The sequence below is a fragment of the Poecilia reticulata genome, linkage group LG14 (assembly GCF_000633615.1).
Source record: "Poecilia reticulata strain Guanapo linkage group LG14, Guppy_female_1.0+MT, whole genome shotgun sequence".
Lineage (NCBI taxonomy): Eukaryota > Metazoa > Chordata > Actinopteri > Cyprinodontiformes > Poeciliidae > Poecilia > Poecilia reticulata.
In genome coordinates, this window is record NC_024344.1 from 24,637,757 (window position 1) to 24,663,381 (window position 25,625).

Sequence of the window (25,625 nt, forward strand, 5' to 3'; positions counted from 1 at the left end):
TCCAGCCCTATTTCCAAGTAACTTGACCAAAACTGCTGCTGACCGACCTGAGGGTTCTGCAGGAAGGTGGTCTTGTGGTTGATGCAGCCTCCCGATCGGTTCCGAAGAGGGTCCTGGCGGTGGATCCAGGAGCCCCTCATCACCTCCTCCTCCCAGGTCTTGTGGATGCTCAGGTAGGAGGTGTTGATGAGGCGGCAGAGGATCAGGTCAGTGAAATACTGGCAGAAGTCATCAAAGTTCATCCTGCAGAAGGACAGGCAAAGAGGAGAAGATAGACCGGAGAGAGTCGAAACCGGCTGGAGGAAAAGAGGAAGTTCTTAAATGGGTTCAAATGAAAGGAAATCAGAGCAAAGAGGAATGTTAACAGGTTACAACAAGCCTTTCAGCCTAAATGTTTTGGCTCATCAAACAAATATCAGACAATGATAAATTAAGTAAAAAAAAGCTTTCTTTATAAATTTAATTGGTTAAATGAAAAATCAATTCAGACCAACTCTGCTCTACTTAAAATTACAATTGATTCCCTTGGTCAGTCATGAATTAACTGTGATTAACATTATTTTTTCACAAGAGAAAGCCTGACGTACAAACAAAAGATATGCTGCAGTTACGTTTAAGTTGGAATAAGTTTTTACCATATTGTCGGAAATTTAAAAAAAAAAGAAGAAGCACAAATTATCATTTTTTGGATCGAATTACGGTTCATATGAAAATCTAAATTGGCAGTACAGTAATTGATGTACCAAATAGTGCATCTAAAAATGCAAAAAATAAGAAATTTTCAAGCTTATTTGATTCTGCAGTGTAATATAAATGAATATTTATCATTTTCAACATTATTAATTTAACATTATCACTATTATTTGATTTTCAATTTTATTTATTTGATGCTGGCCAGGAAATCTTAAATTCTCTCTCAATTACACCTAGCAATATTAAAATCTTTTGTATTTAATAGTAGTATTATTAGCAGTATTGTGTTGCAGGATCATCAGCTTATTCTGTGATAGTCATATTGGTACAAAGTGTTAGGAGTATTGTGGGTCTCACCAGAACTCGCCGTCATCCTGCACGGTGACGCCAAGCTTTTCTCTCTCACTTTTGCTCACCTTGTTCCACTCCTCAGAGCTGAAATCAGCAGGAACACAGCACCTCGTTGAAACAAACCCGCATTTTTTTATTTCACACAGTAACTATATGCACAGTCTATCGCAAATATTAAAACATGTCGTTTTTTCTTCTTTCAGAGTTGTACATTAAAAGAAACTCAAAACAAATTAAAAAGTAATACTTTACCTTATCTGACTTGCTTTAATACAAATTAGTTCTACTTATAAAGTGCATAGAGTTTTTGCTGATTCCTTTGTTTATGTTTTTTCCAAACGTTACAAAATAGGTTCAAATTAAATGGGACAGAACTTTTTAAGATCAATAAATGATGATTAAATGACATTTGATAGCTTTTAAATGTTAAATGAAAAAGTTACTGACTTTTTTAGACAAATTAACATGAAAATGTTTTTGTTCAGTATCTTATTGACCTAACTATCTAGATACTACTACAACTACCACTTCTGCTACCAATAATACTAATACTAGTAGTAGAGGTAGCAGGTAGTACTAGTACTGCTTCTACTGCCAAACTGATACCACTACTGCTATTACTAATACTTCCATTACTACTACATCAACCACCACTGCAACTACTATTAAACACTGATCATAAATAAATACATATAAAATCTATAGTGCACAAATTCCATGTAATAAAATAGCCTGCTGCTACCTCTATTATTGCTACTTATACTAACCACCGTATAAGTAGCAGTACTTATTACTGCTACTTTGTCTGCAACCATCATTACTGCAACATTTACTACTGCTGCTAATACTAATACTGTCATGATCCGTGTTTCTGTGTATCTATTTTTAAGAGTTTTCTGTGTTCAGTTTCTGTCCTGTGAGTCTCTGTTGTCTCTGCGTCTTCCCCGTTGATTGCTTCCCAGGTGTGTCTAGTTACCTGATTACCCTCCCTGTGTATTTAAACCCACCTGTTGTCTTTGTCTCTTGTCAGATCGTTGTTGTATGTCTTATGTCTAGCTCTCCAGTCGCACTGTTTAAAGTCCTGGTTAGCCTTAGCTCCTGTATTCAGTCTCCTTGTTAGTTGCTACCGGTTATTAGCTGTGTGCTATTGTTGCTGCCGTGCTGCCTGACTGGACTGTTTTTGGGCTACTCTCATTATTAAATTCATCATCATCATCATCTTCATCTGGGTCTCCTGCGTTCATCCTCACCACCTCTCAACCACCACACATGACAAATACTTCTATTACTACCACTTCATCGACCTATTAAACAACTACTATTACTTACAAATAAATAAGTAAATGAATGAAAACAAATAATGCATCAGTCACACATGATAAAATAGAATAATCCTACTACTACCACTATACTCTTACTACTATTACATATATAATAACAATTAAAAATAAATAAATACAGTGAATCAGTCACATGGCGCAATGAACAGCTTTAGTTTGCATAGCTCAAAGCTAAACCTTAATGTCTGCTGTGTGTTTACGGCTCTGGGAAATCTTATAACTTCTCTAAGTGTGTCTCTGTTTATGATCGACTGCTCCATCCTAACAGCCTTCCAGCCTCCACTCAGCAACAGGTTTGATCAAACCTCAGCTAAATAATTCAGCGACAGTCAGTGAATGAGATGATTCACGTTTCCTTAATGACATCTGTTTCTTTCACCCCCATCAATAATTCATATTCCATTATTACACAGAGTTACCACCTCCCTGCTTGGTTTCTGTGGAGGGAGGATCTTTATGTGACTGTTATCTGTTCCTCAGTGGAGCAGAGATGGACGAGTGAAGCAGAAATCCTGAAACCAGTCGTCTGAAAGGGCTGAATTCACTCCCTGTTGTTCACTGGGAGGCCCATTAGCTTGATTGCATTTCCATTTTTCAGTGTCTACGTGACATTTCCACTGTTTTGCTCTCGTCTACAATGTGTGCATTATTTATGGGCTGATCTCTGTCCAGTCATCTGAGATTTGCTCATTCTTTTCATGTAGTCTCTTAGAAATTAGCGTGTCAAAGTCAGACTCAGAGGACCATCTCACTTTTGGAAATTAATTCAGAGAAAATGTTTAGACCGTAGCATAGCAAGGTCACTTATTAAATGATATATTCATTGTTTCTCCTCCTTTAACAAACACAGACAATTCAGTTACATCAAAATTGACTGAATTGACAGCAGCTTCAAGAGGTTTGAAAATGAAACATTTGCAGCATTGTGTTTACCTGTCACTCCACGGGCCGCTCCACTCCTTCTCGCCCCAGGGGTTCCTCATGCGGATCATGTGCAGCTTCTCCGATTTGAAGAAGGCCAGCAGTCCGTGACCGAGCCGCACCTTCCGAACGTCTGTCACAGCATAGGCGTGGCCTTTGACTAAGCCGCAGTCCAGCCGAGCCTCCATATCCTCCACTGTGGTCGCCTGGATAAACGAAAGAGTCAGGATTCAGGAAGAACCAAAAAGCTAAAGACAACATGATCCTTTCTGTGAAATCCATAAAAACTAAACATCTGGGTCAGTGGGAAGATCTTTGGAAAGCATCTATGTTGGAATGTTACTTTCTTTCTTTAAAATTTATTTTCAATATTTAACATCAGTAATCATCCACTACTTAAAGGTAAAGGTAATGTTATTTATGTAGAAAATTTTCGGCAACAACTCAATACAAAGTGCTTAGGGCTGCAACTAACAATAATTTTAGAAACCTATTATTGATGCTCCTGGATTCTGAAAGTATGATGTCATAAACTTTACGTTTTTAGTTCCTAGAAGTCTTAATGCAGGATATTTCATTCATTATCTTACAGAATATTTCTACTAGGGGGAAACAATTAATCAGAATAATCATGACGAATTAACAATTTAAATAATCATCAACTAATTAATAGTTAACTGGAGTGAACATTTGCAAAAAACATCATTTGATGAAAAACACTCATCAAATGATGTTAGGAAAAACCAGTAAAAAAAAGTCTATATACGTATGTATGTAAAGCTTAAATTCAAAATTTGGAGAATGTGCCCATTTTTTTTTTACCCATTTAATCAATTAATCAGTTTAATCAATTAATCACTAGAATAGTCGTTAGTTTTCTACAGAAGCAAACTAAGCCGGATGTCTGATGTCAGATGGGGTCTGAAGCTATGAGCGTTCGGTGAAAGACGTCATTAGCTCACCCTGATAGAGCAGCTGATGAGGCCGTCTCTGTTGTGGACCTTGAGTACTCGTTCAAACAGCTGGTTACGAGACACCTCATCTGTCGCCATCTGACCCTCTAGAAGGTCCACAGGCTCCGAAACACCGCCCGTAAAATCCACCAGGGCGTCTGCTGTGTTTCCCCCATCCAAGGCCTCGTAGCAGCCGTAAACCCTGCAGGGAAAGGAGTTCAAGTTCAAGTTTATCTGTAGAACATTAGAGCAGCAAGGCAGTTCAAAGTGCTTTCCATCATAAAAACATCATACAGTCATCAACTGTGAAACAAGCAACATATTTTGTCAATTGCCATCATTAAAATCCTCAAGCAAATACACATCAAATATTTTGATCAAATATGTTGATCCATTTGCTAGCTCTAAGGAGGTGGGGTTAGCCTTGATTTAAAGGAACTCAGTGTTTCAGCAACTTTGCAATGTTCTGGAAGGTTGTTTACTTATTTTTTATTTCATTCAACCTTTATTTAACCAGGTGAGTAATTAAGAACAAATTCTTATTTACAAATTTAACCTTTGTTCCAGATTTGTGGTGCATAGAAGCTGAATGCTGCTTCTCCTCATTTGGTTCTGCTTCTGGTTCTGGTGATGCAGAGCAGACCAGAACCAGAACACCTGAGGGGTCTGGAAGGTTGACACAACAACTGCATATCTTTAATGTATTGTGGTGCTAAGCCATTTAGTGATTTATAAACTAACAACAGAATTTTAAAGTCTATTCTCTGAGCTACAGGGAGCCAGTGGAAGGACTTTAGAACTGTTTGATGTGCTCTATGTTTCTGGCTTTAGTCAGAACACGAGCAGCAGCGTTTTGGATCAGCTGCAGCTGGAGAATTTATTTTTTAGGCAGACCTGTGAAGACACTGTCACAGTAATCAATGCAACTAAAGATAAATGCCTGGATGAGTTTCTCTAGATCTTGCTGGAACATTAGTCCTCTAATCCTGGAAATGTTCTTCAGGTGATAGAAGGCCGACTTTGTAACTGTCTTTATGTGGCTCTGAATGTTCATGTCAGAGTCCATCACTACTCCCAGATTTATGCGTGATCGGTGGTTTTTAGTTGTAATAACTGAAGATGTGTGTTGACTCTATATCATTCTTCTTTAGGTCCAAAGATAGCAAATTCAGTTTTGTTTTTGTTCTGATGAATGAAAGTTATGGCACATCCACACATCAATTTGTTCTAAGGATCTGTCCAGTGCTTAGATGGGTTCAGAGTCACCTCATATCTTCGTAATATAGAACTGTGTTTCATCTGCGTAGTTATGGTAACTAATCTTATTTCTTATTTCAGGTATGCCGCTGAGGACTTACAGCTTTAATGTGTAAAACTACAACGTAAATCATCAGCATCTCCTCATCTGAGGCTGAATATCTGCTGGTACTGATACTGACTTGGCGTAGGCCTTTTCCACCAGGGCGCTCCAGAACTCGTTGCTGTCATTGGAGTGGCAGTAGACGAGCTGGTTGTCTACTGTTGGCAGCCGGTCGTCAATCACAACGTCCACCCACTCACCAAAGCGCCAGAAGCGGAAGTGGAAAATCCCAGCATACGAGTCAGGCTTTTCGGTGTCCCACTCCTGCTCCTTCCAGTCCGGGATGACCTGGAGCAAAACGAGATGGAAGACACGGTATGAGCGGAGGTTTCAGTAAGATCACGTCCCGTCATATTTACTGTTTGACCAACAAACATGCTGGTGCATTGAAGTGTGCTGTACTGGTTCAGAGTTCTGAAATAAATTTGTAATTCAATGTATTTGTCAATTTACAAAAAGAAATGCGTTAAGTCAATTAAGCAGTGTTTTTCTTTATTTGATCCCTATCAGTAAGAGAACATATGAGCTGTGCAGAAAGACAATGACATCAAAAAATGGCCCAAAAAAGGCGGGGGAACTTTTCAAAAGGGTCAGACTGGTTTTGATTTTTTTTTCTCATCATTGAAAATTGTTTTTCTATATAATCAAGTTATCTTTGTCTGACATAAAAAAAAAACAGAAAGAAAATAAATCTTTAAGGGAGCAAATCCGTTTTTCCCAGTTCTGTACAGACAGTGGTGGAACCTCCAACACTATGAACAGTGAGCGACAGCAACATGTGAGCGAAGTGACAGGCCTCCAGCGGGTGTCCCTGGAGATGTCAAGATGAGCTAACTGAACAGCAGCTCCTGCCAAACCTCTCTGCAGGAGGCAACTCTGTGCCGATGGAGAGAATCCAGCCCGCTGCTGCTCCAGAGCAGGAGGAGAGAGACGCATCACAGTCATTTGGTGGCCCTTTGGATGGTTATCTTTCATGCTTCTATTGCTCACTTTATCTATCTTAGCTTTCATCTATTGTGATGAAGCAACAGAGCTCTGGGAGTGAGGTGATTCATCTTAAATGTGACCTACTACTCTTCCTTGAACACTTTTATGAAATCAAACAAAATTAGTGTCAAACGTTAGTGCTACGTTTGTGCTGGTTTTTGCAGCAAAAATGTCCATTTGTGCCGCTATCATTTTAAAGATATAAAGAAAGTTGGATTTCATAAAAGTTGAGGGGCTGGTTGACCTTTTGCCCTTTACACTTTCATTAATATCTTCAAAGCCAAAGCAGCACAAACAAAAATGTTTGCTGCACAAACCAGCACAAACGTAGCTGAGTTGATTGACACCCATTTTGTCTGATTTGAAGAAGGTGGGGGGTGGTTGACCTTGGATGACCTCTAGAAACATTTCTTTATATCCTTAAAATGATAGCGGCACAAACGAAAATTTTTGCTGCACAAACCAGCACAAACGTAGCACAAACGTTTGACATCAATTTTGTCTGATTTGAAGAAGGTGGGGGGCCAACTTCACTCAGGTTAAGTCAACAAGTAAATACTTGTCTTTTCTAGCAGCCATTGTACAAAGCACACAGTGGTATTTCAAAAGTTTCAAAAGTCAAAGATTTTTGAATTTTGAAACGCTGAAATTTTCAAGCTTTCCAAAAAAAATAAAAAATTCTCAAGTATTTTCTAGCAAATTTTCAACTTTTCAAATTCAGAAATTTCCTCCTCCTTTATTTCCTCTATGATATCATATTACAGTAGCTGTATAGTAGGGAGTCAAATGGAAGCCGAAAAAAGTGCAAAATTGGAATTTTGTATAATAGATCCCATTTAAGACTGAACAGAAGTACACAGTGATTTGCATTCCCTGTTATTTCTAAAGTCCCAAGAGGAATGAACTAAAGGTTTTTTTCTCATCCTTTTCCTCTTGACCAAAATCAACACATCAGGGACTGACTTTTTCATTAATATCTGCAAATTGAATTATAAGTTTGAGCGATCCAGATAGAACTTTATGTTCTGGATGTGCTGCTGTAACCAAGCGAGCAAAGTCAAAAACAAACGTGTGACAAACAGTTCTAAGTACAGCTCCCAGTGGGCCGGTGCTGAGCTCTGCTTTGAAATGTAATTAGATCCTGTTTTCTCCTGGCTCATCTGTACCCTCCCTCTGTTCTTTAAGGCTGCTTAGGCGTGAAGTCATGCAAACTGTGGCAGTCAGCAGAAACAGACGGAGATTAAGAGATAGTGGACAGAGAAAAAGTCAAGATTGGACACAGAAGCCGATTTTAATCCAGCCTGCAGTTGTTGACGACCGCTGAGTGCTGTGGGAGAATGTCTGCAAAGACTGAGCTGCATTTCCGGCTGGATGGCCAGCTGACAGAGGTGATGCGCCTGCGGGTCCAGTCCCTGCAGCAGCGCAGTCAGATGCGACAGGAGGGCGAGCGCTTGCTGTGGCCCAACGAGTCTGTGTACCGACTGGACTTCTCCAAGCAGTCGCTCCGCTTCTCCAACTGGACGGTGCGGCTGGCACAGCCTGGGCGCCTCACCATCACGGCCATCTCGCAGCTCTGGACTCCAGACCTCACCAACCTGATGACGCGCCAACTGCTGGAGCCTGTCGGTGTGTTCTGGAGAACAGCTGCAGGGGACACGCCCGCCCAGTGCTACGAGGCGGACGCGGCTGAGTTCGGGGAGAGGATCGCAGAGCTGGCCAAGGTGAGGAAGGTGATGTACTTCCTGTTTGCTTTTGCAGAAGGATGCAGCCCTGAGAGTGTCGACTGCTCCATCACCTTCATGGTGGATACTTAAAATGTGCAACGAACTGAAAGAACTTAAAGTTTTACCTTTCTTGTGTGATTAATTCAGTCATAAACTAGTCGGCCAACTTATTTTATGAATTCAAGAACATTTGGAACCAAATTTGTTGTTTGCTTTTTATCTCTGCAGCCATTAATGATGGGAATAAATACAGTTAAATCAAATAACAGCTGTGTCCTGGTTTTATTTGAAGGGTTCATACACTTTTCTCACAGTAAAATTAAATACCCTATATACCTAACTGGTCTAAGATGAAAACACAAATTTAACAAAAAAAGAAAAAAAAATCCCTCAATTTCAATAACTTTGTTTAATGTATGAAATATAAGATGGTCAATAAGTCACTGAGTCATTTGTAATAATTAACATACACTACATTGAAACAATTTAACCAAATGGTGTTAAGGTAAATGATGTAAAAGACAAACAAAGAAAGCTAAAATAATTTTGGTAATGCCAACTGACCTAAAACAAGCCAGATTTAACTTTAGACAGTGAGAAAAAATGTATCTGTGTCTTTTTATTAGATGTATGAAAAAAATCCAGCTTCAGTTGTAAATAACATTTCCAAACTTTGGCTTTTAATGAATCATCAGGTTGCACTTTGTTACAAAACTGTTCAGTTTGAAAACCAAACTTTATACAGAAATAAAGCACTTTCCAAACCCTGAAAACACCTAATAGAAATTTGAGACTTTTCAAGGCTTTCAGATGCCTGTATCATCCTTGTATTTGTCATTTCTTTGGTTGAGAGCTGAACCAAAATGTTCCTTTCTGACAAACATTCAGCCCTGAAGGGTTTGCCTGAGCCCGGTCCCACATGAGGAAATGTACAGAGACAGAGTGAGTATTCCCCAGCAGATGAGCAAGCCACCACATAATGGTGACCCTGACAAACAGGAGGAAGAAGGAAGCTCTCTCCCTCCTCTTCCTCCCCAAGGCTCACCGTGGCTTCTACAAAACGCCTCAGGCTCTGCTCAGGAACCATGCCCGAGAGGCGCCTGAGAACATGTGAACGTGTCACAAATCAGGTGAATCTCAGCTCATTTCTTGTCAGCAATAGATTTTGTTGAAGCACAAGAGGCTGAGTCTGGTTTTACCCCCAAAAAATGTCAGCGCACTCTCAGGAGTCCCAATTAAAACCGTCCCGCCTTCAGCCTCTGAATCCATGAATATGGATTATTGTTTAGTCTCCTCATTTTTATGCATTGTTCTTCTCATTCTTGCATGTCACTTGTTGACCAAAACCCAAATTGGACCAAACAGGATTGTATTTTAGCGGTGACTGTTTTTTTTAGCTTGATGAGCGTAACAGTGACCAGGAGAATGCTGCTTAAGTTTTCATCAGTGACAATTGGTTTAGTAGAGCATCAAAATATTCAACATAGCAAATTATTCATGTCTGATTTAGGAAAAAATATTTATTGAAAGAATAGTTCAAACATGTAAGCTAATAAATCCTCTTTATAAGTTTTCTGTGGCTCCAATGTGACTTATATTTGTATATTCACACTTTAATGACTAGATTTTATGATTATTAAGAATAAGAACGATACAATGTATGCAATATAATTATTATTTATTTTATAACAAAGTTGTTTTTAATTCTACTATGTCTACTGCTATTGGAATGCTATAAATAATAATGTTGATAACAATAATGATGTTGATATAATTTATATTAATAAAAAGTTAAAAATAATATAATTACAATAAATAATCACTGTGTTAATTGTTTGCTTCACAATAGCTGGCTGTATGTTTTTATGATGTAGTTCTTTGAACTGCCTTGTTACTGAAATGTTCAACACAAATAAACTTGAAATAAATAAATAAATAAATACTAAATTTTTATTGCAATTACATTCTATGACAGTTTTTTAATACTACTACTATAATTATTCTAATAAATATAATAATAATAATAATAATAGTAATATCTTCATTACTATTATTAATGGAACAATAGTAATGTAATATCTTCATTAGTATTATTATCATTATTATAATTGCAATTATTGCATAGAATAATTATTATTCTGATTAATGATAATATATATGCACAATATAATAGCTATTACTACTACTACGTATTATTACTGTCATTATATTCCTGACAGCACATTGGCCGGAACACATTAGCTCTCTTTTAACTTATTTCTAAAAGGACTACCTCATGTTTAAAAATGTCTTCTGTTTCCTTTCTATGTTAACATTATTAAACATTTTTGCCCTTTAGGGTTTAGTTGTGTCCAAATCAAGTTAACAGCAGTGAGTAAAGATACAAAGCAGTGCCATCAACAGTTATTACTGGGATTCTGTTTTCTGTTTTTAAAACAAACAAAAAAGTTTCTCAGGTTCTTTTTCTTTATGCAGTTTCGTCACGACATAACTAACAGCAGAAAAAAAAATTTCCAGCTTCAGGCGGGAATTTCAACACCTCCTTTGAGGGCGTGAATGAGTTGAAAGTCAAATGACAGTTTGTCAGAGCGCTAATGGAAAGAAGAAACAAGATGTGCTTCTAACAGAATCTCATCATTAAGGTTTGTGCTTCTTCACATTAAAATTGAAATCAGCTAAAACATGAGAGGTGGCCAGTTATGAATCGAACATATGCTAATCTGTCTGCAGCTAAGTCAGAGTTTCACAGGGTTCATCCATCCATCTGTCACAATGCATCATCACTCTTTCTCCATCCATTTGTACTGGCTGCTAGTCACGGCAGTGTAAACAACCTTCTGCAGGTTACATCCTGATAAAAATCACATTTAGCCTAAGAGCTTCCAGTTTGTCCTCAGAGACTCCACACTACGCAAACCAGGGAGGCGCTTTAGTGCTCTGATCTTTACATTGTCAAATAATGGTTGCTAATGGATACAAGCATTCATTAGAGGATAATTAAAACTGCACTTTAGCAAAGTATTGAGTTCATATATTGTACATCTTCAGAAATGTTTTCCCTCAATGTGTTCGTCATTAATGGAGACAGACATGGGATTATATCTACTTTTTGTTATATATATTTTTCATCCAAGCAGCAAAACTTTGATAACCTTTTAAAATGTTGATCTTTTTTTTTTGTTGATCTGCACTTGTTCAGATTGATCATTTTTAAAGTCACACTATGGTGGCCCAGAAGGGTCAACAAAGTGGAAAAGCCATAATGAAACAACTTAAGCCTCAATGGAAGATACAGGTCCTTCTCAAAACATAGCATATTGTGATAAAGTTCATTATTTTCCATAATGTAATAATAAAAATTAAACTGTCATATATTTTAGATTCATTGCACACCAACTGAAATATTTCAGGTCTTTTATTGTTTTAATACCGATGATTTTGGCAAACAGCTCATGAAAACCCAAAATCCCTGTCTCAAAAAATTAGCATATTTCATCCGACCAATAAAAGAAAAGTGTTTTAATACCAAAAAAGTCAACCTTTAATTATGTTCAGTTATGCACTCAATACTTGGTCAGGWATCCTTTTGCAGCCTTCAATGCGGCGTGGCATGGAGGCAATCAGCCTTGTGGCTCTGCTGAGGTGATATGGAGCCCAGGATGCTTCAATGGCCTTAAGCTCATCCAGAGTTTTGGGTCTTGCTTCTCTCAACTTTCTCTTCACAATATCCCACAGATTCTCTATGGGGTTCAGGTCAGGAGAGTTGGCAGGCCAATTGAGCACAGTRATACCATRGTCAGTAATACCAGTGGTTTTGGCACTGTGAGCAGGTGCCAGGTTGTRCTGAAAAATTAAATCTTCATCTCCATAAAGCTTTTCAGCAGATGGAAGCATGAAGTGCTCCAAAACCTCCTGATAGCTGCTGCATTGACCCTGCCCTTGATAAAACACAGTGGACACCAGCAGCTGACATGGCACCCAGACCATCCCTGACTGTGGGTACTTCACACTGGACTTCTGGCATTTTGGCATTTCCTTCTCCCCAGTCTTCCTCCAGACTCTGGCACTTTGATTTCCGAATGACATGCAAAATTTGCTTTCATTCGAAAAAAGTACTTTGGACCACGAGCAACAGTCCAGTGCTGCTTCTCTGTAKCCCAGGTCAGRYGCTTCTGCCGCTGTTTCTGGTTCAACAGTGGCTTGACCTGGGGAATGCAGCACCTGTAGCCCATTTCCTGCACACGCCTATGCACAGCGGCTCTGGATGTTTCTATTCAAGACTCAGTCCACTGCTTCCACGGGTCCCCCAAGGTCTGGAATCATCCCTTCTCCACAATCTTCCTCTGGGTCCGGTCACCTCTTCTCGTTGTCCAGCGTTTTCTGCCACACTTTTTCCTTCCCACAAACTTCCCACTGAGGTGCCTTGATACAACACTCTGCGAACAGCCTATTTGTTCAGAAATTTCTTTCTGTGTCTTGCCCTCTTGCTTGAGGGCGTCAATGATGGCCTTCTGGACAGCAGTCAGGTCGGCAGTCTTACCCATGATTGCGGTTTTGAGTAATGAACCAGGCTGGGAGTTTTTAAAAGCCTCAKGAATCTTTTGCAGGTGTTTAGAGTTACTTTGTTGATTCAGATGATGAGGTTAACTGCTCGTTCAGAGAACCTTTTCATGATATGCAAATTTTTTGAGACAGGGATTTTGGGTTTTCATGAGCTGTATGCCAAAATCAGCAGTATTGAAACAATACAAGACCTGAAATATTTCAGTTGGTGTGCAATGAATCTAAAATATGTGAGTTTAATTTTTATCTTTACATTATGGAAAATGACTAACTTTATCACAATATGCAATTTTTTTTAGAAGGACCTGTATGCTAAAAAGGAAGTTAATGTAACTTTGTACTAATGTAACTTCATTTTAGTAAACTTTGTTGTTGCTCTCTTTTGCTCTTATGTTGTTTCTGATTGCTGATGCACGGTGGCTTTTATTCTTTCTTGTTGTTGTGTTTGGAGCTCTGTTGCTTTTTTGTTATGTTTGTAGCTCTGTTGCTTTTGTTGTTGCGTTGTGGTTTGGCCACTGTTTCACAAACAAAAATGTATTATTATAGCCCTAGTGGTGCAGTTGGTAGCACTGTTGCCTTTCAGCAACAAGGTCCTGGGTTCGACTCCCGGCTGGGTGTCTTTCTGCATGGACTTTACGTGTTCTCTCTGTGCATGGTGGGTTCTCTTCAGGTACTCGGGCTTCCTCCCACAGTCCAAAAACTGTTTGTCAGTTTTCTCTAAATTATCCCTATGTTTGTGTGCATGATTGTTTGTCTTGTCTGTCTCTGTGATGGACTGGTGACCTGTCCAGGGTGACCCTGCCTCTCGCCTGTTTTAGCTGGAGATAGGCATCAGCACCCCTCTCAACCCCGATGGAAGGAGGGTGTAAGAAAATGGATGGATGGATGTTATAGTCACAACTGAGAAATGGACAGGAAATGATTGAAGCAGTACAAAAAGTCCAAAGAAGAAGTTTGAGATATTTTGAAAAACTGTTCATAGATACAACTTTACAGGATTACAAGACGGCTTTGCTCCAGAAAAGTATAAAGACAGTTTTGTATTAATTTTGCTAAGTTTAGCTTCATTTGAAGATGCACCAAAACAGCATGAAGTTAAAGACCGCGTTCAGAGATACTTACTTTTTGCCACAGAGACTCTCTGGATGCCAGGCTGGAACAAGCTGCAACAAACCAGCAGTTGCCCAACTGTCCCTGATGTAGATCATGTGCACTGATGCCATCCACAAACAGGTGAGGGTCCTCACACAGTTCCTAAACACAGACAGAAGACACTCAATGATTGCTCCATTTATTCATGGAAAAAACCTTTCAGAATCTATTTTAATGACAGAAAACATTTCTCAAAAATGAAGAAACATCAGGTAATTAAAACAGATAATCAAAAGTTACACAATTCAATACATTAATAAGCGTTTATATAAATATTCACATGTGATAATGTAAATAAGTATACAGTAGTTAAATGTTCATTTAATTTTTTCTAAAATTAAAAAAATTAAAAATATAAAAAATATTTAGGGTGCCAATGTTTTCAAATAAATATTTTTGAATATAATACAAACAAAGACACTTACACTTATAAGTTAAAAGAAACATAATTAATCATTTTTTCATCTATGTTATTATTTCATATTTCTGTTTAGCAGCATATCAACTCATTCTATTCGTGAGCCTTAGTGGGTGTGGTTAACACTACTCTGGGCAACATGATTGGTCTGCAGCTCAGATGGTTAACCAATCAGTTAACGTGTTAGCATTTTGGTGAATGACCGTTAAGTGATTAAGTTATTTTAAGACAAACTACAGGATGGAAATTGGGAAATATGAGGTAAAATAATGAAATACTCTATTTTAAACATGTAATAAAATTAAATCTCACATAATTCTTTCAACATTTAATTATTTATTGTGTTTTTAATAAACTTAAGAAACATTTTTATAAAAAACTGATACATGTGATACACACTGGTAGTTTCCCCCCCCAGTACACCAGCCTAATATTTAACATTTTTAAATATTTAAGTGTTAAAATAACACCAAAAGAAAAGCAATGTACGATTTTGGTTTTCTTTTGATTCAGAACTGTAATGATAAAAGCATATAAATAGATTATTGAGGCCAGTTGATCAATTAGAGACAGACCATCTGTCCTCATGCACCGTCCTGTCACACTGCTGACCTTTTCCACAGGAGTGGGAGCTCAGCTTTGCATTTGTGAAATCACATTTCCTGCTACTTCTGTGACGAGGTTCATTTTTCAGCCACAATATGCAATGACTGTGAGCCCTGAAAACGCACTCAATAAGCTGCTGGACACTTACACCTACCCACACACATGGAGAGCAAAAAATATAACCCACACATACACACACAACCACGCTCCCCATGGTTAATGTGATAGTGTGTGGGATGGTTAGCTACTACAGGAAGTGAGCCGCCAGGGGCCTCTCAGACATACAAACTCACCATTTTGCTAAAAAAAAAAAAGCAAAAAAAAACAAAAAAAAAACATGTTTTAAGATAAATGAGGAAAAAAACCATTGCAATGTCCTGGAGGGACTGGTTTATACAGTCAGAAGACAAAAAGTTATTAACTGAACTGCTTCTCAATGAGACAAAAGTACTTGTAGGAATTGAAGATAGAAACTCTAATTCGCACCGTGTTTCTCTTCTTCTCTATCCCTGCCAGTATTCATTTCAGCAGAACTATGCATCATCATGGCAGCAGCACTGCATGCTAATTGAGAGCTTTCCTCTTGCTAAATAGAGCCAATTATTGTCCTGGTCTCTGCAAACCTTTGTCCTGGCAAGGCGTGCAGAGGCACACGCGGTGTTCCTGTTTTAGTTAGGGCAAGCAGAGGCCTTAGGGGCCCAACCTTCTCAAAAAAATGCTTTATTGTGCCATAAACAGAAGAGATGTCTGTCTTTCTGTCTTTTACTTTCTGGAAAAATATTCCTGTTCCGTTGCAGTAAACTGCAACCCAAACAACACCTGAAAAACGAAGAAAGTTGGTTGTGCAGAAGGCTTTACTAATGCTTTTCAAAGATATATGGTTGCATATTTGTGCATCTTTTTGAAGCTATTTTCACATGCAAGTGTAAATGTAGAGTTGGGAGGCATGGTCAGCAGCAGCTTATTTGGCTTTAAAGTCACAGAGACATTCTGAAAGGAGCTCAAAATGGGCAGAACTGAGCAGACTAAAATCTCATTATCTAGGAATTATTTTGTGCAACTAAATGTAACAAAAATGTTTTATGTTCTCCATAGACCTATCCTAACTGGTTCAAGGAAGCATAATTAGGTCACCTTTGAGCCCAGTGTGCAGCTTTACTGTTAAATATCAGCACTTGTGCTAATGTATAATGCCATGTGTATACACACAAAGGGGTAGCACCACACATTCACAACTTATACAGGATGCAAGCAAGGTCAGTCATTTGCTGACTCTGCAAAGCTGAATGCTGCAAAAGCAAAGTTTTAATCAGAAGCAGAAGCCACTGCAGTGAGGTCTCGACTGACTCCCTCATCCCACGTTACATTCAGTAAAGCTGGGTTACACTGAGGGTACAGTGAGTAGGAGTGACGTTTGGCCACTGTACATCTGAGTTAAGTTTTCCACGCACGTTTCTTCTTCCTGTCCACAGCAGCATTGATTGCCAGAGACTGAGAAGCAGCGAGAGCTCCCTGTGGTGGCCCGCTATCCACAGACAGGCGCAGGTGGAAGAGTAATAGGGTATCGATCAGTGCCCGGCCCTGTAGAAACTAAAGTAATGTGAATACTGTGGCTGAGCGCAGCCTTGTCAAACACCCTGCCACTAAAGACTTTCTAACCAGTTTCAGAGCCTTTTTTGGCACCATTCATCAGCCGCGCACAGGTGGGGAAAGGATCCATCAGCCTCATGCAACGGTTCTGTGTAACCAACTCACTCTCTTTTTGTCATCTTTTATCTGTTTCTGTCTCTCCTCTCACTGAATCTTTATCTCTCTGTAACAGGGCTGGGCAATATGGCTTGAAATAAAATCTCAGATTTTTTTCATACCAGATCTGAATCCTGTCAATTATTGTTCTCACTTTCTTTTCTAAAAAATAAATTACAAATAACAGATTATTAAAAAAAAAAAAGACTTTTATTTCAATCAATCCTTCTCAAATCTTCAAAAGCTAAAAATCGATTTATCGATAAAATTAATTAATCGCCCAGCCATTCTCTGTAAATATCCTGCTGTTTTTTTGGGACAAATGTGCAAATTAACTCGAAGAACAAAAGCCCAGAACTTTGTGAAGATGCTGCTGAAGATGGTGAAACAGAGTCACAGTGAAACCTGTCTTGTTTCATGGGCAAAGAAAGAGTCAAAAGACACATGATGGCATCAGGACGAAAGAACATTATGTGGAAATATTGAAGTAACAGGAAGTTAAACGCTTGAGCTCAGATTGATCTTCCAGATGGACAATAACCCTCAGCATACAGCCAAAGTGATTGCAAAGTGGCTTCGGGACAACAAAATCAATGTTTTGGCCAACACAAAGCCCTGATCTCAAGCCTACAGAAAATTTGTGTGGCCTACAAACCAGATCCAGTTCACCTGGTTCTACCAGGAAGAATGGGCCAGAACTCCAGCAAACTATTGAGCGAAGCTTGTGGAAGAAAGTTCAGAGGCAACACTACCAAATACTGAGAAAATTTATGTAAACTTTTGATTATTAATAAATAAATACCTGACATGATATGAATTTTAAACAGAAGGGACAGATCCTAAGTTGAATTAAAACAAAGATTAATCCTTAATCCTTAATCTTCCCAGTTCTTTTTCTGAGTTTTGTGGCCCCACCTGACCTTAACGTCCAGCCAGAGCTGAAATGCACTTTAGGCTAAATCTGAGGGCGGGTGTGCTGTGTTTAAAACAAGCTTTTCCCAAAACCTTCATTAAATTTTGATGGTTCTGAGCATTTCAGTCCCTCAAAGGCACTCTTTCCTTAAGTAGTTTAACGTCTAACTTCATTATCATGCACTCCCCACTGAATAATACAGTACATCCAGAATGAGCTTTTAGTGCCCGTTGGGAAGAACAGCAGACCAATCCAAGATCTGTTTATGCGTTCACTGCACAAGTATCAGTAAGTTAAGGAGCCCAAATTAGTCAACTTTATCGGGTTATAATGCTACATCAGGGACTGCGCCCTAGACTAGCCTCTGTTATTGGTGTGTGATCTTTCCTGAAAATGAAGGCCACCTGTCAAGGTCAGTGTCTCTTTTGAGATGGATTTACCCGTCATGCAGAACCACTTCTAAAGATCTTCACCCACAATAGCACGGGAAGAGATGGCAACTTAAATCAGCAGGAGGCATGCGCAAGCAGGAGAAATGAATATTTATGAATGCAGTACCGCTGCTTGCTGCAGGAAGTTAGGAAAGAAGTAAATACTGGTTGTAGCAATATATTCCAAAACAGACGAAGGGATTGAGTTAAGGAGGTAGATAATGAAACACCACATGCATGAATTTAAACTATGTGGGATCCTATCGGTCCACAATTTTTCCTTCAACTGAATCTTCCATTACTGTGCCTGGATATGGAACTCAGTGAATAACTTTTGTAGCTTACCCTCCTTGTAGAGGGTTGTTGTTAACTGGAAGCCATTATCAACTCTAATTCAAAAAATACTTTATAAGCTTTATTTACATATTTGTCAAAAATGACACCATGTCGTGACAGTACAAGACAGACAGTGTGAAAAAAAATCAAGCTCTCTGCTATGCTACAGCTTCTTCCTGATAGCGTCTGGAATGCTAGGCTAGATAGCTGTTGACAATGGATAAACAATCTAACTATAACAATAAGTTGTTTCTCCTTCATTAGCACATTGAGCAGTGCCTATACGAGGATGACATCACGACATGGTGACAGTTTTAACAAATATGTAAAAACATTTTTTTTCATATTCATTATTCATATTCATATTTTCAGCACTATGAGGCGCAAATAAAAACCTTCAATTTCCTCAAAAGCCGACAGTGCGCCTTATAATCCTGTGTGCCTTATATATGGAACAATATTGAGCCACAACAGGCCTAGCAACTACGGTAAGCAGCTGCCAACTTCATTTTCCCCAGTAGAAGAAGAAGTGTGCGATGCATGCTGGGATAGTTGTCAGAACGCTGGTTTATAATCTATTAATGAAGTCTGACTGACCAATCTACCTACCAACCATCTATAATCAGGTTGTCTGCAGGTCATTTAGCACCACGTTCTCGACGAACATGTTGTGCGCAAAAGGAGATGGGTGACCATCGTCCGGCCACGCCCCGGCCCAGTCGCAGAAGGCTCTCCTCACCGACCGGAGTCGGACTGTTTTGTTGATAACAGTACGTTATGATAACATAACGTAACTCCAGCCTCTACTGTAGCGTCTAGTCTATGCACCTTATAATGCGGTGCGCCTTATATATGAAAAAAGTTTTAAAATAGGCCATTCACTGAAGGTGCGCCTTATAACCCGGTGCGCCGTATAGTGCGGAAAATACGGTATATATAAAAGTTACATTCTGCAGATTTAATCCTAAAGGGAAATTAAATGTGTTCAGGGAAAATGCTTTGTGAGTAATAAAGCAATATTTTTCCAAATATGCTAATGAGGTCAAAATAATCTAAGTCAATTTAACACTGAAAAAAACTAAATTTGCTGTTTTGTTGTTTTTATTCTTCAAAAACAGTAAATGCTGTTTTATATGAAAAAAAATCATAATCCTTGGACCTTTACATCAACAAACACAACAGAGTAAGTGACGACACAAATCATCTCCCAATGAAAACGGAAAAAAATCCTCCTCCTCCCAAGCTCTCTCCCTTCTTCTAGTTTTACGTCTGCATGACTGACATCAGTAGCGCAGACCAAAACATGTAATCTGTGTGACCCAGTTTCCATGGCGATGCACGTTGGCAGAAGGAGGTTACACCATCCAGAACCACGGCCTGCTGCGCAAGGGGGATAACAGCGGCAGGGGACTCGGCTCGCAGAGTCCTGAGGCCCTGCATCTCATATCATCCAAAGCTCCAATACATCACCGGCTTATACACAAGGAGAGAGCAGTGGAGCAATTACTGATTATTGCTGAAGTTAGTGGGGAATTAAAAATGATTAGTCATACTGTAGGGTTAATAATCTCCAATCCTGCAGGGACCTTAAGTACTGATAGCTGACTCATTTTGATGCTTTTAAGAGGCAAAAATACTCCTCAGAATTTATTGCAGGTTGCATCATCAGGAGACCCACACATGCATCACATTTATTTTTTTTATAGAGTAATAGTAAGTCTTGCTACATTGGGTACAAAGTTAAACTGAAGGTGTTTGATAGCTGTGAAGATGTCTTTGTATTTTCAGAACACAAGAAAAACCTGTATTTCAATCACAGAGTATGTCATATGAAAGACTTATTCACCAGGAGACAGAATACTTCCAGCCATTTTCACAAAATTAACAAATAAATTTTACATTTTCTATCAACGGAAGATAGAAACCCATTTATGATCTGCAGAAAAGACAAAAGCAATAACAGTTGTGCGTACATAATGCATATGCATATAAAGCTCTCTGTACTTGCTAACTTCCTTTAAGCAACTATTATTGCAGCATATATCAAGCTTGTAAAGATGTTAGAGCCTGCATTAAAAAAAACCTGAATATGTAAGTTAGATTACATGTTTGAGTTAGAAGAAAGGTGAAATCCCTCTCTTATTACTCCTTCCTGTATGCATACAAATGCAACTTTTATCCCTAGATAAAGAAATATTCTGCACCGGGAATCAGCGTTACTTGGTAAATTACTGAGATTTAACAAACCACAAAAATATTTACAATTGTGTGAAGAAATTCTGACACTCTACCTGAAACATATTCGGTTCTATGGAAATTTAATATCATCTTCAGAAATACTTAAAAATTAACTAACAAATCAAAACAAAACTTGAAGTCAGCAGTACACTTGGGCTGATTCCACTGCAATCAGGGCAATCCCAGAATTCAGAAACAAAAGTCGTTTTCGCACTGCAAGGAACGGAACGGCACGTTTCGGTCCAGTTCCACCCGTACTGCAGCCCTGTTGTGTTTGTATATAACTGAGGGTGGCATCAAAGCAGTACCTGACATCATTATTTTTGAAACTAAACAATGGTTTCGATGTAGCGGCCGAAGCCTTTTCCTCAGAGATGCGGCAGAAAACTTTTTCATTCCTCGTTGACCAATCTAGTTCATTCTGTACTCGTTCATCAGCGAGTAAGCTGAGGAAAGAAATTACCTCATCATGGGACCAGGTAACAGCAGAATATTGAGAGGAATTCATCGTAAATTAAAAATAATAATAATAAAAATATTAAAAAGAGCACTCTTTACAAAATATAGTAAGAACAGTTTAGTGAGAGCCAGCTAGACCCGATCAACGGCTGACTGCCTCAACCAACGGTTGACTCTAAACCAATCAGCTGCTGATTCTAAGCAGCACCGCTTGGCCGGCCCAATTGGAACCACAGCTCTTGTGGTTCCAAGGAGCCGGGTGGAACCGAGTCGGAAGTTCTAATGCAAACACGGTCGACCCTACTTTGAACCCATTCCGTGCCGTTCCATTCCTTGCAGTGGGAAAACGGCTAAAGTTAACATTCTTGTGCTAACAAACGTTAGCGAAAGAATGCTAACATTCTAAGTTATGTTCTAAGATTAAAGTCAAATTTGCTTTTTGTTAGTGGTCCTAATACTCTTTCGTAAATTTGTCATTAAAATGTTTATGCTAATAAAAGTTCCCACTGGAGGGTCAAATTTATACCATTCTTGAACTACACTCAGCTGGGCCACAAATGGCCCCCTGGGCCACATTTGGACACCCCAGACCAACTCACCTGAGGCCTCTTCCAGACCACACGTCCAATCCTGTTGCCCTGGTGAAAGAGCGAGTCGTCAGTGGTGGGGAAGCGGGGGTCTTCAAACAGGAGGCCACTCTGCAGGCACTGCCTCTTCAGGGTGGAGTACTGCTGCCCCTCAAAGGCCTTCACCGAGGTAAACATCCTTCAGCCCTGAGGGAAACCACACAGATGACAAGGTGAGATCATTTCCTCTACAGTGTAATACATACAGATGCTGCTTTTCCATCCTCTACGTTCACCTAAATGCGCAACATGTCATCATCTCTGGAGCAGTCTGAAATACCTTCACAGTGGAAACAAAAACTCATTGAGCTCTGCTGCCCTGAGCACAGCCTCGATTCACCGGGTTAAACTGATTAATCTGTCGATTCAGTGATATCCTCTGGGGTCTCATTACCGCTGTTGTGCATCGAAGGAGCTGAGCAGACATTGATCAGCTCGGGGCATGCAGAGGGATAGAGAGGATAATCAATACGGGGCCACTGGATGAATGGTTCCATTACTACCTACATTTATAGGTCAACACACAAAGGTAAACGCCTTATTTTACTCCCTCTAGGGGGCACCACAGCAGGTGTCACACAAGCCATCCATGAACATTGTCTGTGCTCTTCTTCTTCTTCTCCAGCCTCATATTCAGCGTCTGTCCAAAACACTAATGATAAACTCTCAGACTCAAACTGTGTAGTATTGACACAGACAACTTAGTTTGGATCGTCAGGTACTTTGTTACTGAGAAAATGTAGTAAAAAAACCGCTGTAAGGAGTAATCGGTAGCAATATGAAATGTTTTAACCAAAGTAAACAGGAATGTATCCAGTTTGCTTTTTAGGTTTTAATTTTAAAATGTTGGCATTTGGGATTAAAACATCAAATAAAGAAAGGACCACATGTGTGGATATCAACCAGAAAGCAGTCCTTCTTGTTAGCATTAACAGCTGCCTTCAGTATGATCAATGTTTCACTTTAATATTCTGGACGTCTAGTTCAGCTAGCTAACAAGCTAGCAGACTTTTTGAGCAAGTGATAAAGTCAATTCATGGGGGAGTGGGAGGTTGCAGTTGGAAGCTAAATCTGACAGATGGCCTTGCTGTCTTGGCTCATGGCTGCGTTGGGGGAAACCATGCTGTCATCTGGCCACTGTGGAGAGCCAACAGCATTACCTGCAGAGAATGAACCCTCAGAGTCTACAGGGCCAAACACAACAACAACAACCACCTCTGCTGAAACCCGAAAGTAAAGGATGAACTGTCAGTCGATAGTGTAATTAACGCAGCCTTGCTAATGAATCTTTGTGTCTCAGATCTTCTAAACCTTGAATAATAATAACCAGTAGAGCTGCAGCCAAACAGCATGGATCTGTAGGCACTAATATAAAACAAACCATGTTTCCCCATTAACTACAGATGCACCACTTTTTTCACTACCGACACTGATATCTGAGGCTTATATTGGCCGATGCCAATCCAATATAAAAAAAACTGTGCTAAATTGACTTAAAAACTAACATCAATATTGTTCGATATTAGTAATTTTTTTTAACATATCGGTATTGGCCAGATAAATAAACAGGCAATATTTATTTTTATTTTGTTGCTGTGTTTCTGGTTGTTGTTTTCCCCAAAAGTGTCAAAACTGCAGTGAAATATATACAATGTCAGTAAATATCGGTTATCGGTCACAACTGCAATATCAACATCGGATATCAATGTCAGTCCAAATTTTCATATAAGTGCACCCCTACTTAAAACGTTTCTTTTTTTTTTAAAACACAGACATAAATGTACAGAATTACAAATGTAATGATTACTCTGCACCAGTACACCACATTTAAATGCACCAATAGCTTCACAAGCTTAGTCGAACATGTAAAAACAACTTTTATTTGTTCACAGTGCAATTCGGAATATAACAAATAAACAATTAAGAAACTGACAAAAACCTAAGGTTGACTACCTTGGTCAAATACGTAAAGATAAACTGCAACAAATCTTCTTTCAAAAGTTCAGAAAGCACAATTACGAATTCTAAATATAATGTCAAGTATATAATAAAGCATGATGTCACTCAAAGCACAAAGCATAGAGTTAGACTGGATATGCAGCTGGAGTGAACACAGATGTTTGGGTGATATTTGATCAATGATGATTTAGAACTTTTACTTCAATGGAAACTAATACAGATGGGAGAAAATTTCATGGGAAGTTGGTAAACAAAATGGCTCCACTTTACACCAAACAGGACTTCAACAACCGGTGCGATGTCCGGCACATTTATATTGTCTCAACTCAACAAAATGAATCATTTCTGGTCTGGTCCGACAGATGAAGACAACAATAAAGGACAGTTTGAAAGACAGTTTGGCTAAAAACACAGCACTTGACACTAGGTCGCAGTTGTGCTATTACTGCAAACTGTTGATCTCTGACAACAAAACTCTCACAACTGGATGGTAAAACCCACTTGTCCACTTTCATTCCCCTTATTACTTACTAAACTGCATGAGAAAAATGGCCTCTTGTGAGGTGAGGGAGTCCAATGCAGAGGCCGCAGCAGCTCTCATCAACCAGCTGCCCACCTAGACGCAGCAATGTTCTGCTCTGAAACCGACTCACAAACATAAAAACTGAACACGAATGCTAAAACCGGCAACAAATGACCGCCACTTGGTGTTCCAGGCTGTTGGTCAGCAAACATCAACACTGATCTTATTTAAGTGCCTCATTCTGGCAGAAGTGTCACACAGCAGGGATAATGGTGTAACTGAACCACTAATATGGGGAATACACACATAAACAACTGTAGTGCCTTCTAAAAGTATTCATACCTCTTGAACTTGTTCACATAGTATAAACGGGACTTTAACATATTAAGTTTGATAAATTAATCACATATGTTTGAAGGTGTTAAAAACATTTACACAGACAATCACTTTTTTTTTTTAAACAACAACGTTTCCAGTTGGAACCTTCATATCTGCGTTTTTCTGGTACTCCCAAAAATCTGATGCACAGGCGATATCGGCAAACAACCATCCACTGGGGTTTAATTTTTGCTTATGAAAATGATCTGATTTGAAACTGGAAACGTCTATTGTTGTGTTAAAGTTTAGCTAAAACAGTTAGCCTATCAGCAAAGCTATTCTTAAAATGTTTAATCCAATCCCACCACTAATTTTATTATACTACACCACAAAGGTGCAGTACAGTATTCACTTTATAAGTGTGAAGAAGAAAAGTCACACATAAATTGGTACCCACAAGCTTAACATTCTGAAACTGATTGAAGGTTTGGTAGTTTTGAATAATTTTAAAGTTCATTTATGAAAAAAAGCAGGAAATGAATTGATCTGTTATGACAAGAACAACAATCATCAGCCTTCATAAGGAGACATTTAACTTTAAACTTTGCAATTATAAAAACAACTCTGCAAGAAAAGAAACAAATGCAATGGTTCAACTTTGTGATACATCTTAGCCACAAGATGACACAAATGAGTTATCTGAGCAAATCCCTGTCAAAAAAAAAAAAAAAAGTAGCCCAAACATCAGAGCGGCCTGGGCAGCACCATGGACAGCTCCTGTGGGATAACTGAGCCCCAATGGCTCCAAGGAGCCAACCTCGACAATCCACCACTTAAAAATCACACAAAAATATTTACACTACATCTGAACTCTCCATCCCCTCCCTGAAATATGGTGTTGGCAGCATCAGACTGTGGCAGGAACAGGAACCTGGTCAGTGTCGGTTTATCACATCAAATCCCAAAAGTGTAAACACTGTACTGTATATTCTAGCTGCTTGGCTGGGA

General features: G+C 39.0%; 2 protein-coding genes across 2 annotated transcripts in view; one reads left to right on the plus strand and one right to left on the minus strand.

The window, feature by feature from the left end:
* LOC103476305 (calpain-5-like) overlaps positions 1-25,625 on the minus strand; it is a 38,967-nt gene that overhangs the window by 10,041 nt on the left and 3,301 nt on the right. The window contains exons 2-8 of the mRNA XM_008428546.2: positions 21,791-21,964; positions 14,015-14,146; positions 5,698-5,906; positions 4,268-4,460; positions 3,318-3,511; positions 1,051-1,128; positions 48-243 (exon numbers count right to left, since the gene is read on the minus strand). Coding sequence (XP_008426768.1) covers positions 48-243; positions 1,051-1,128; positions 3,318-3,511; positions 4,268-4,460; positions 5,698-5,906; positions 14,015-14,146; positions 21,791-21,955 — 1,167 coding nt within the window. The 5' untranslated portion in view covers positions 21,956-21,964. The remainder of the gene's footprint in view (positions 1-47; positions 244-1,050; positions 1,129-3,317; positions 3,512-4,267; positions 4,461-5,697; positions 5,907-14,014; positions 14,147-21,790; positions 21,965-25,625) is intronic.
* On the plus strand, positions 7,723-8,586 carry LOC103476304 (olfactory marker protein-like). The gene has a single exon (XM_008428545.1). The coding sequence runs from the start codon at positions 7,943-7,945 to the stop codon at positions 8,417-8,419; it is 477 nt and encodes a 158-aa protein (XP_008426767.1). The 5' UTR covers positions 7,723-7,942; the 3' UTR covers positions 8,420-8,586.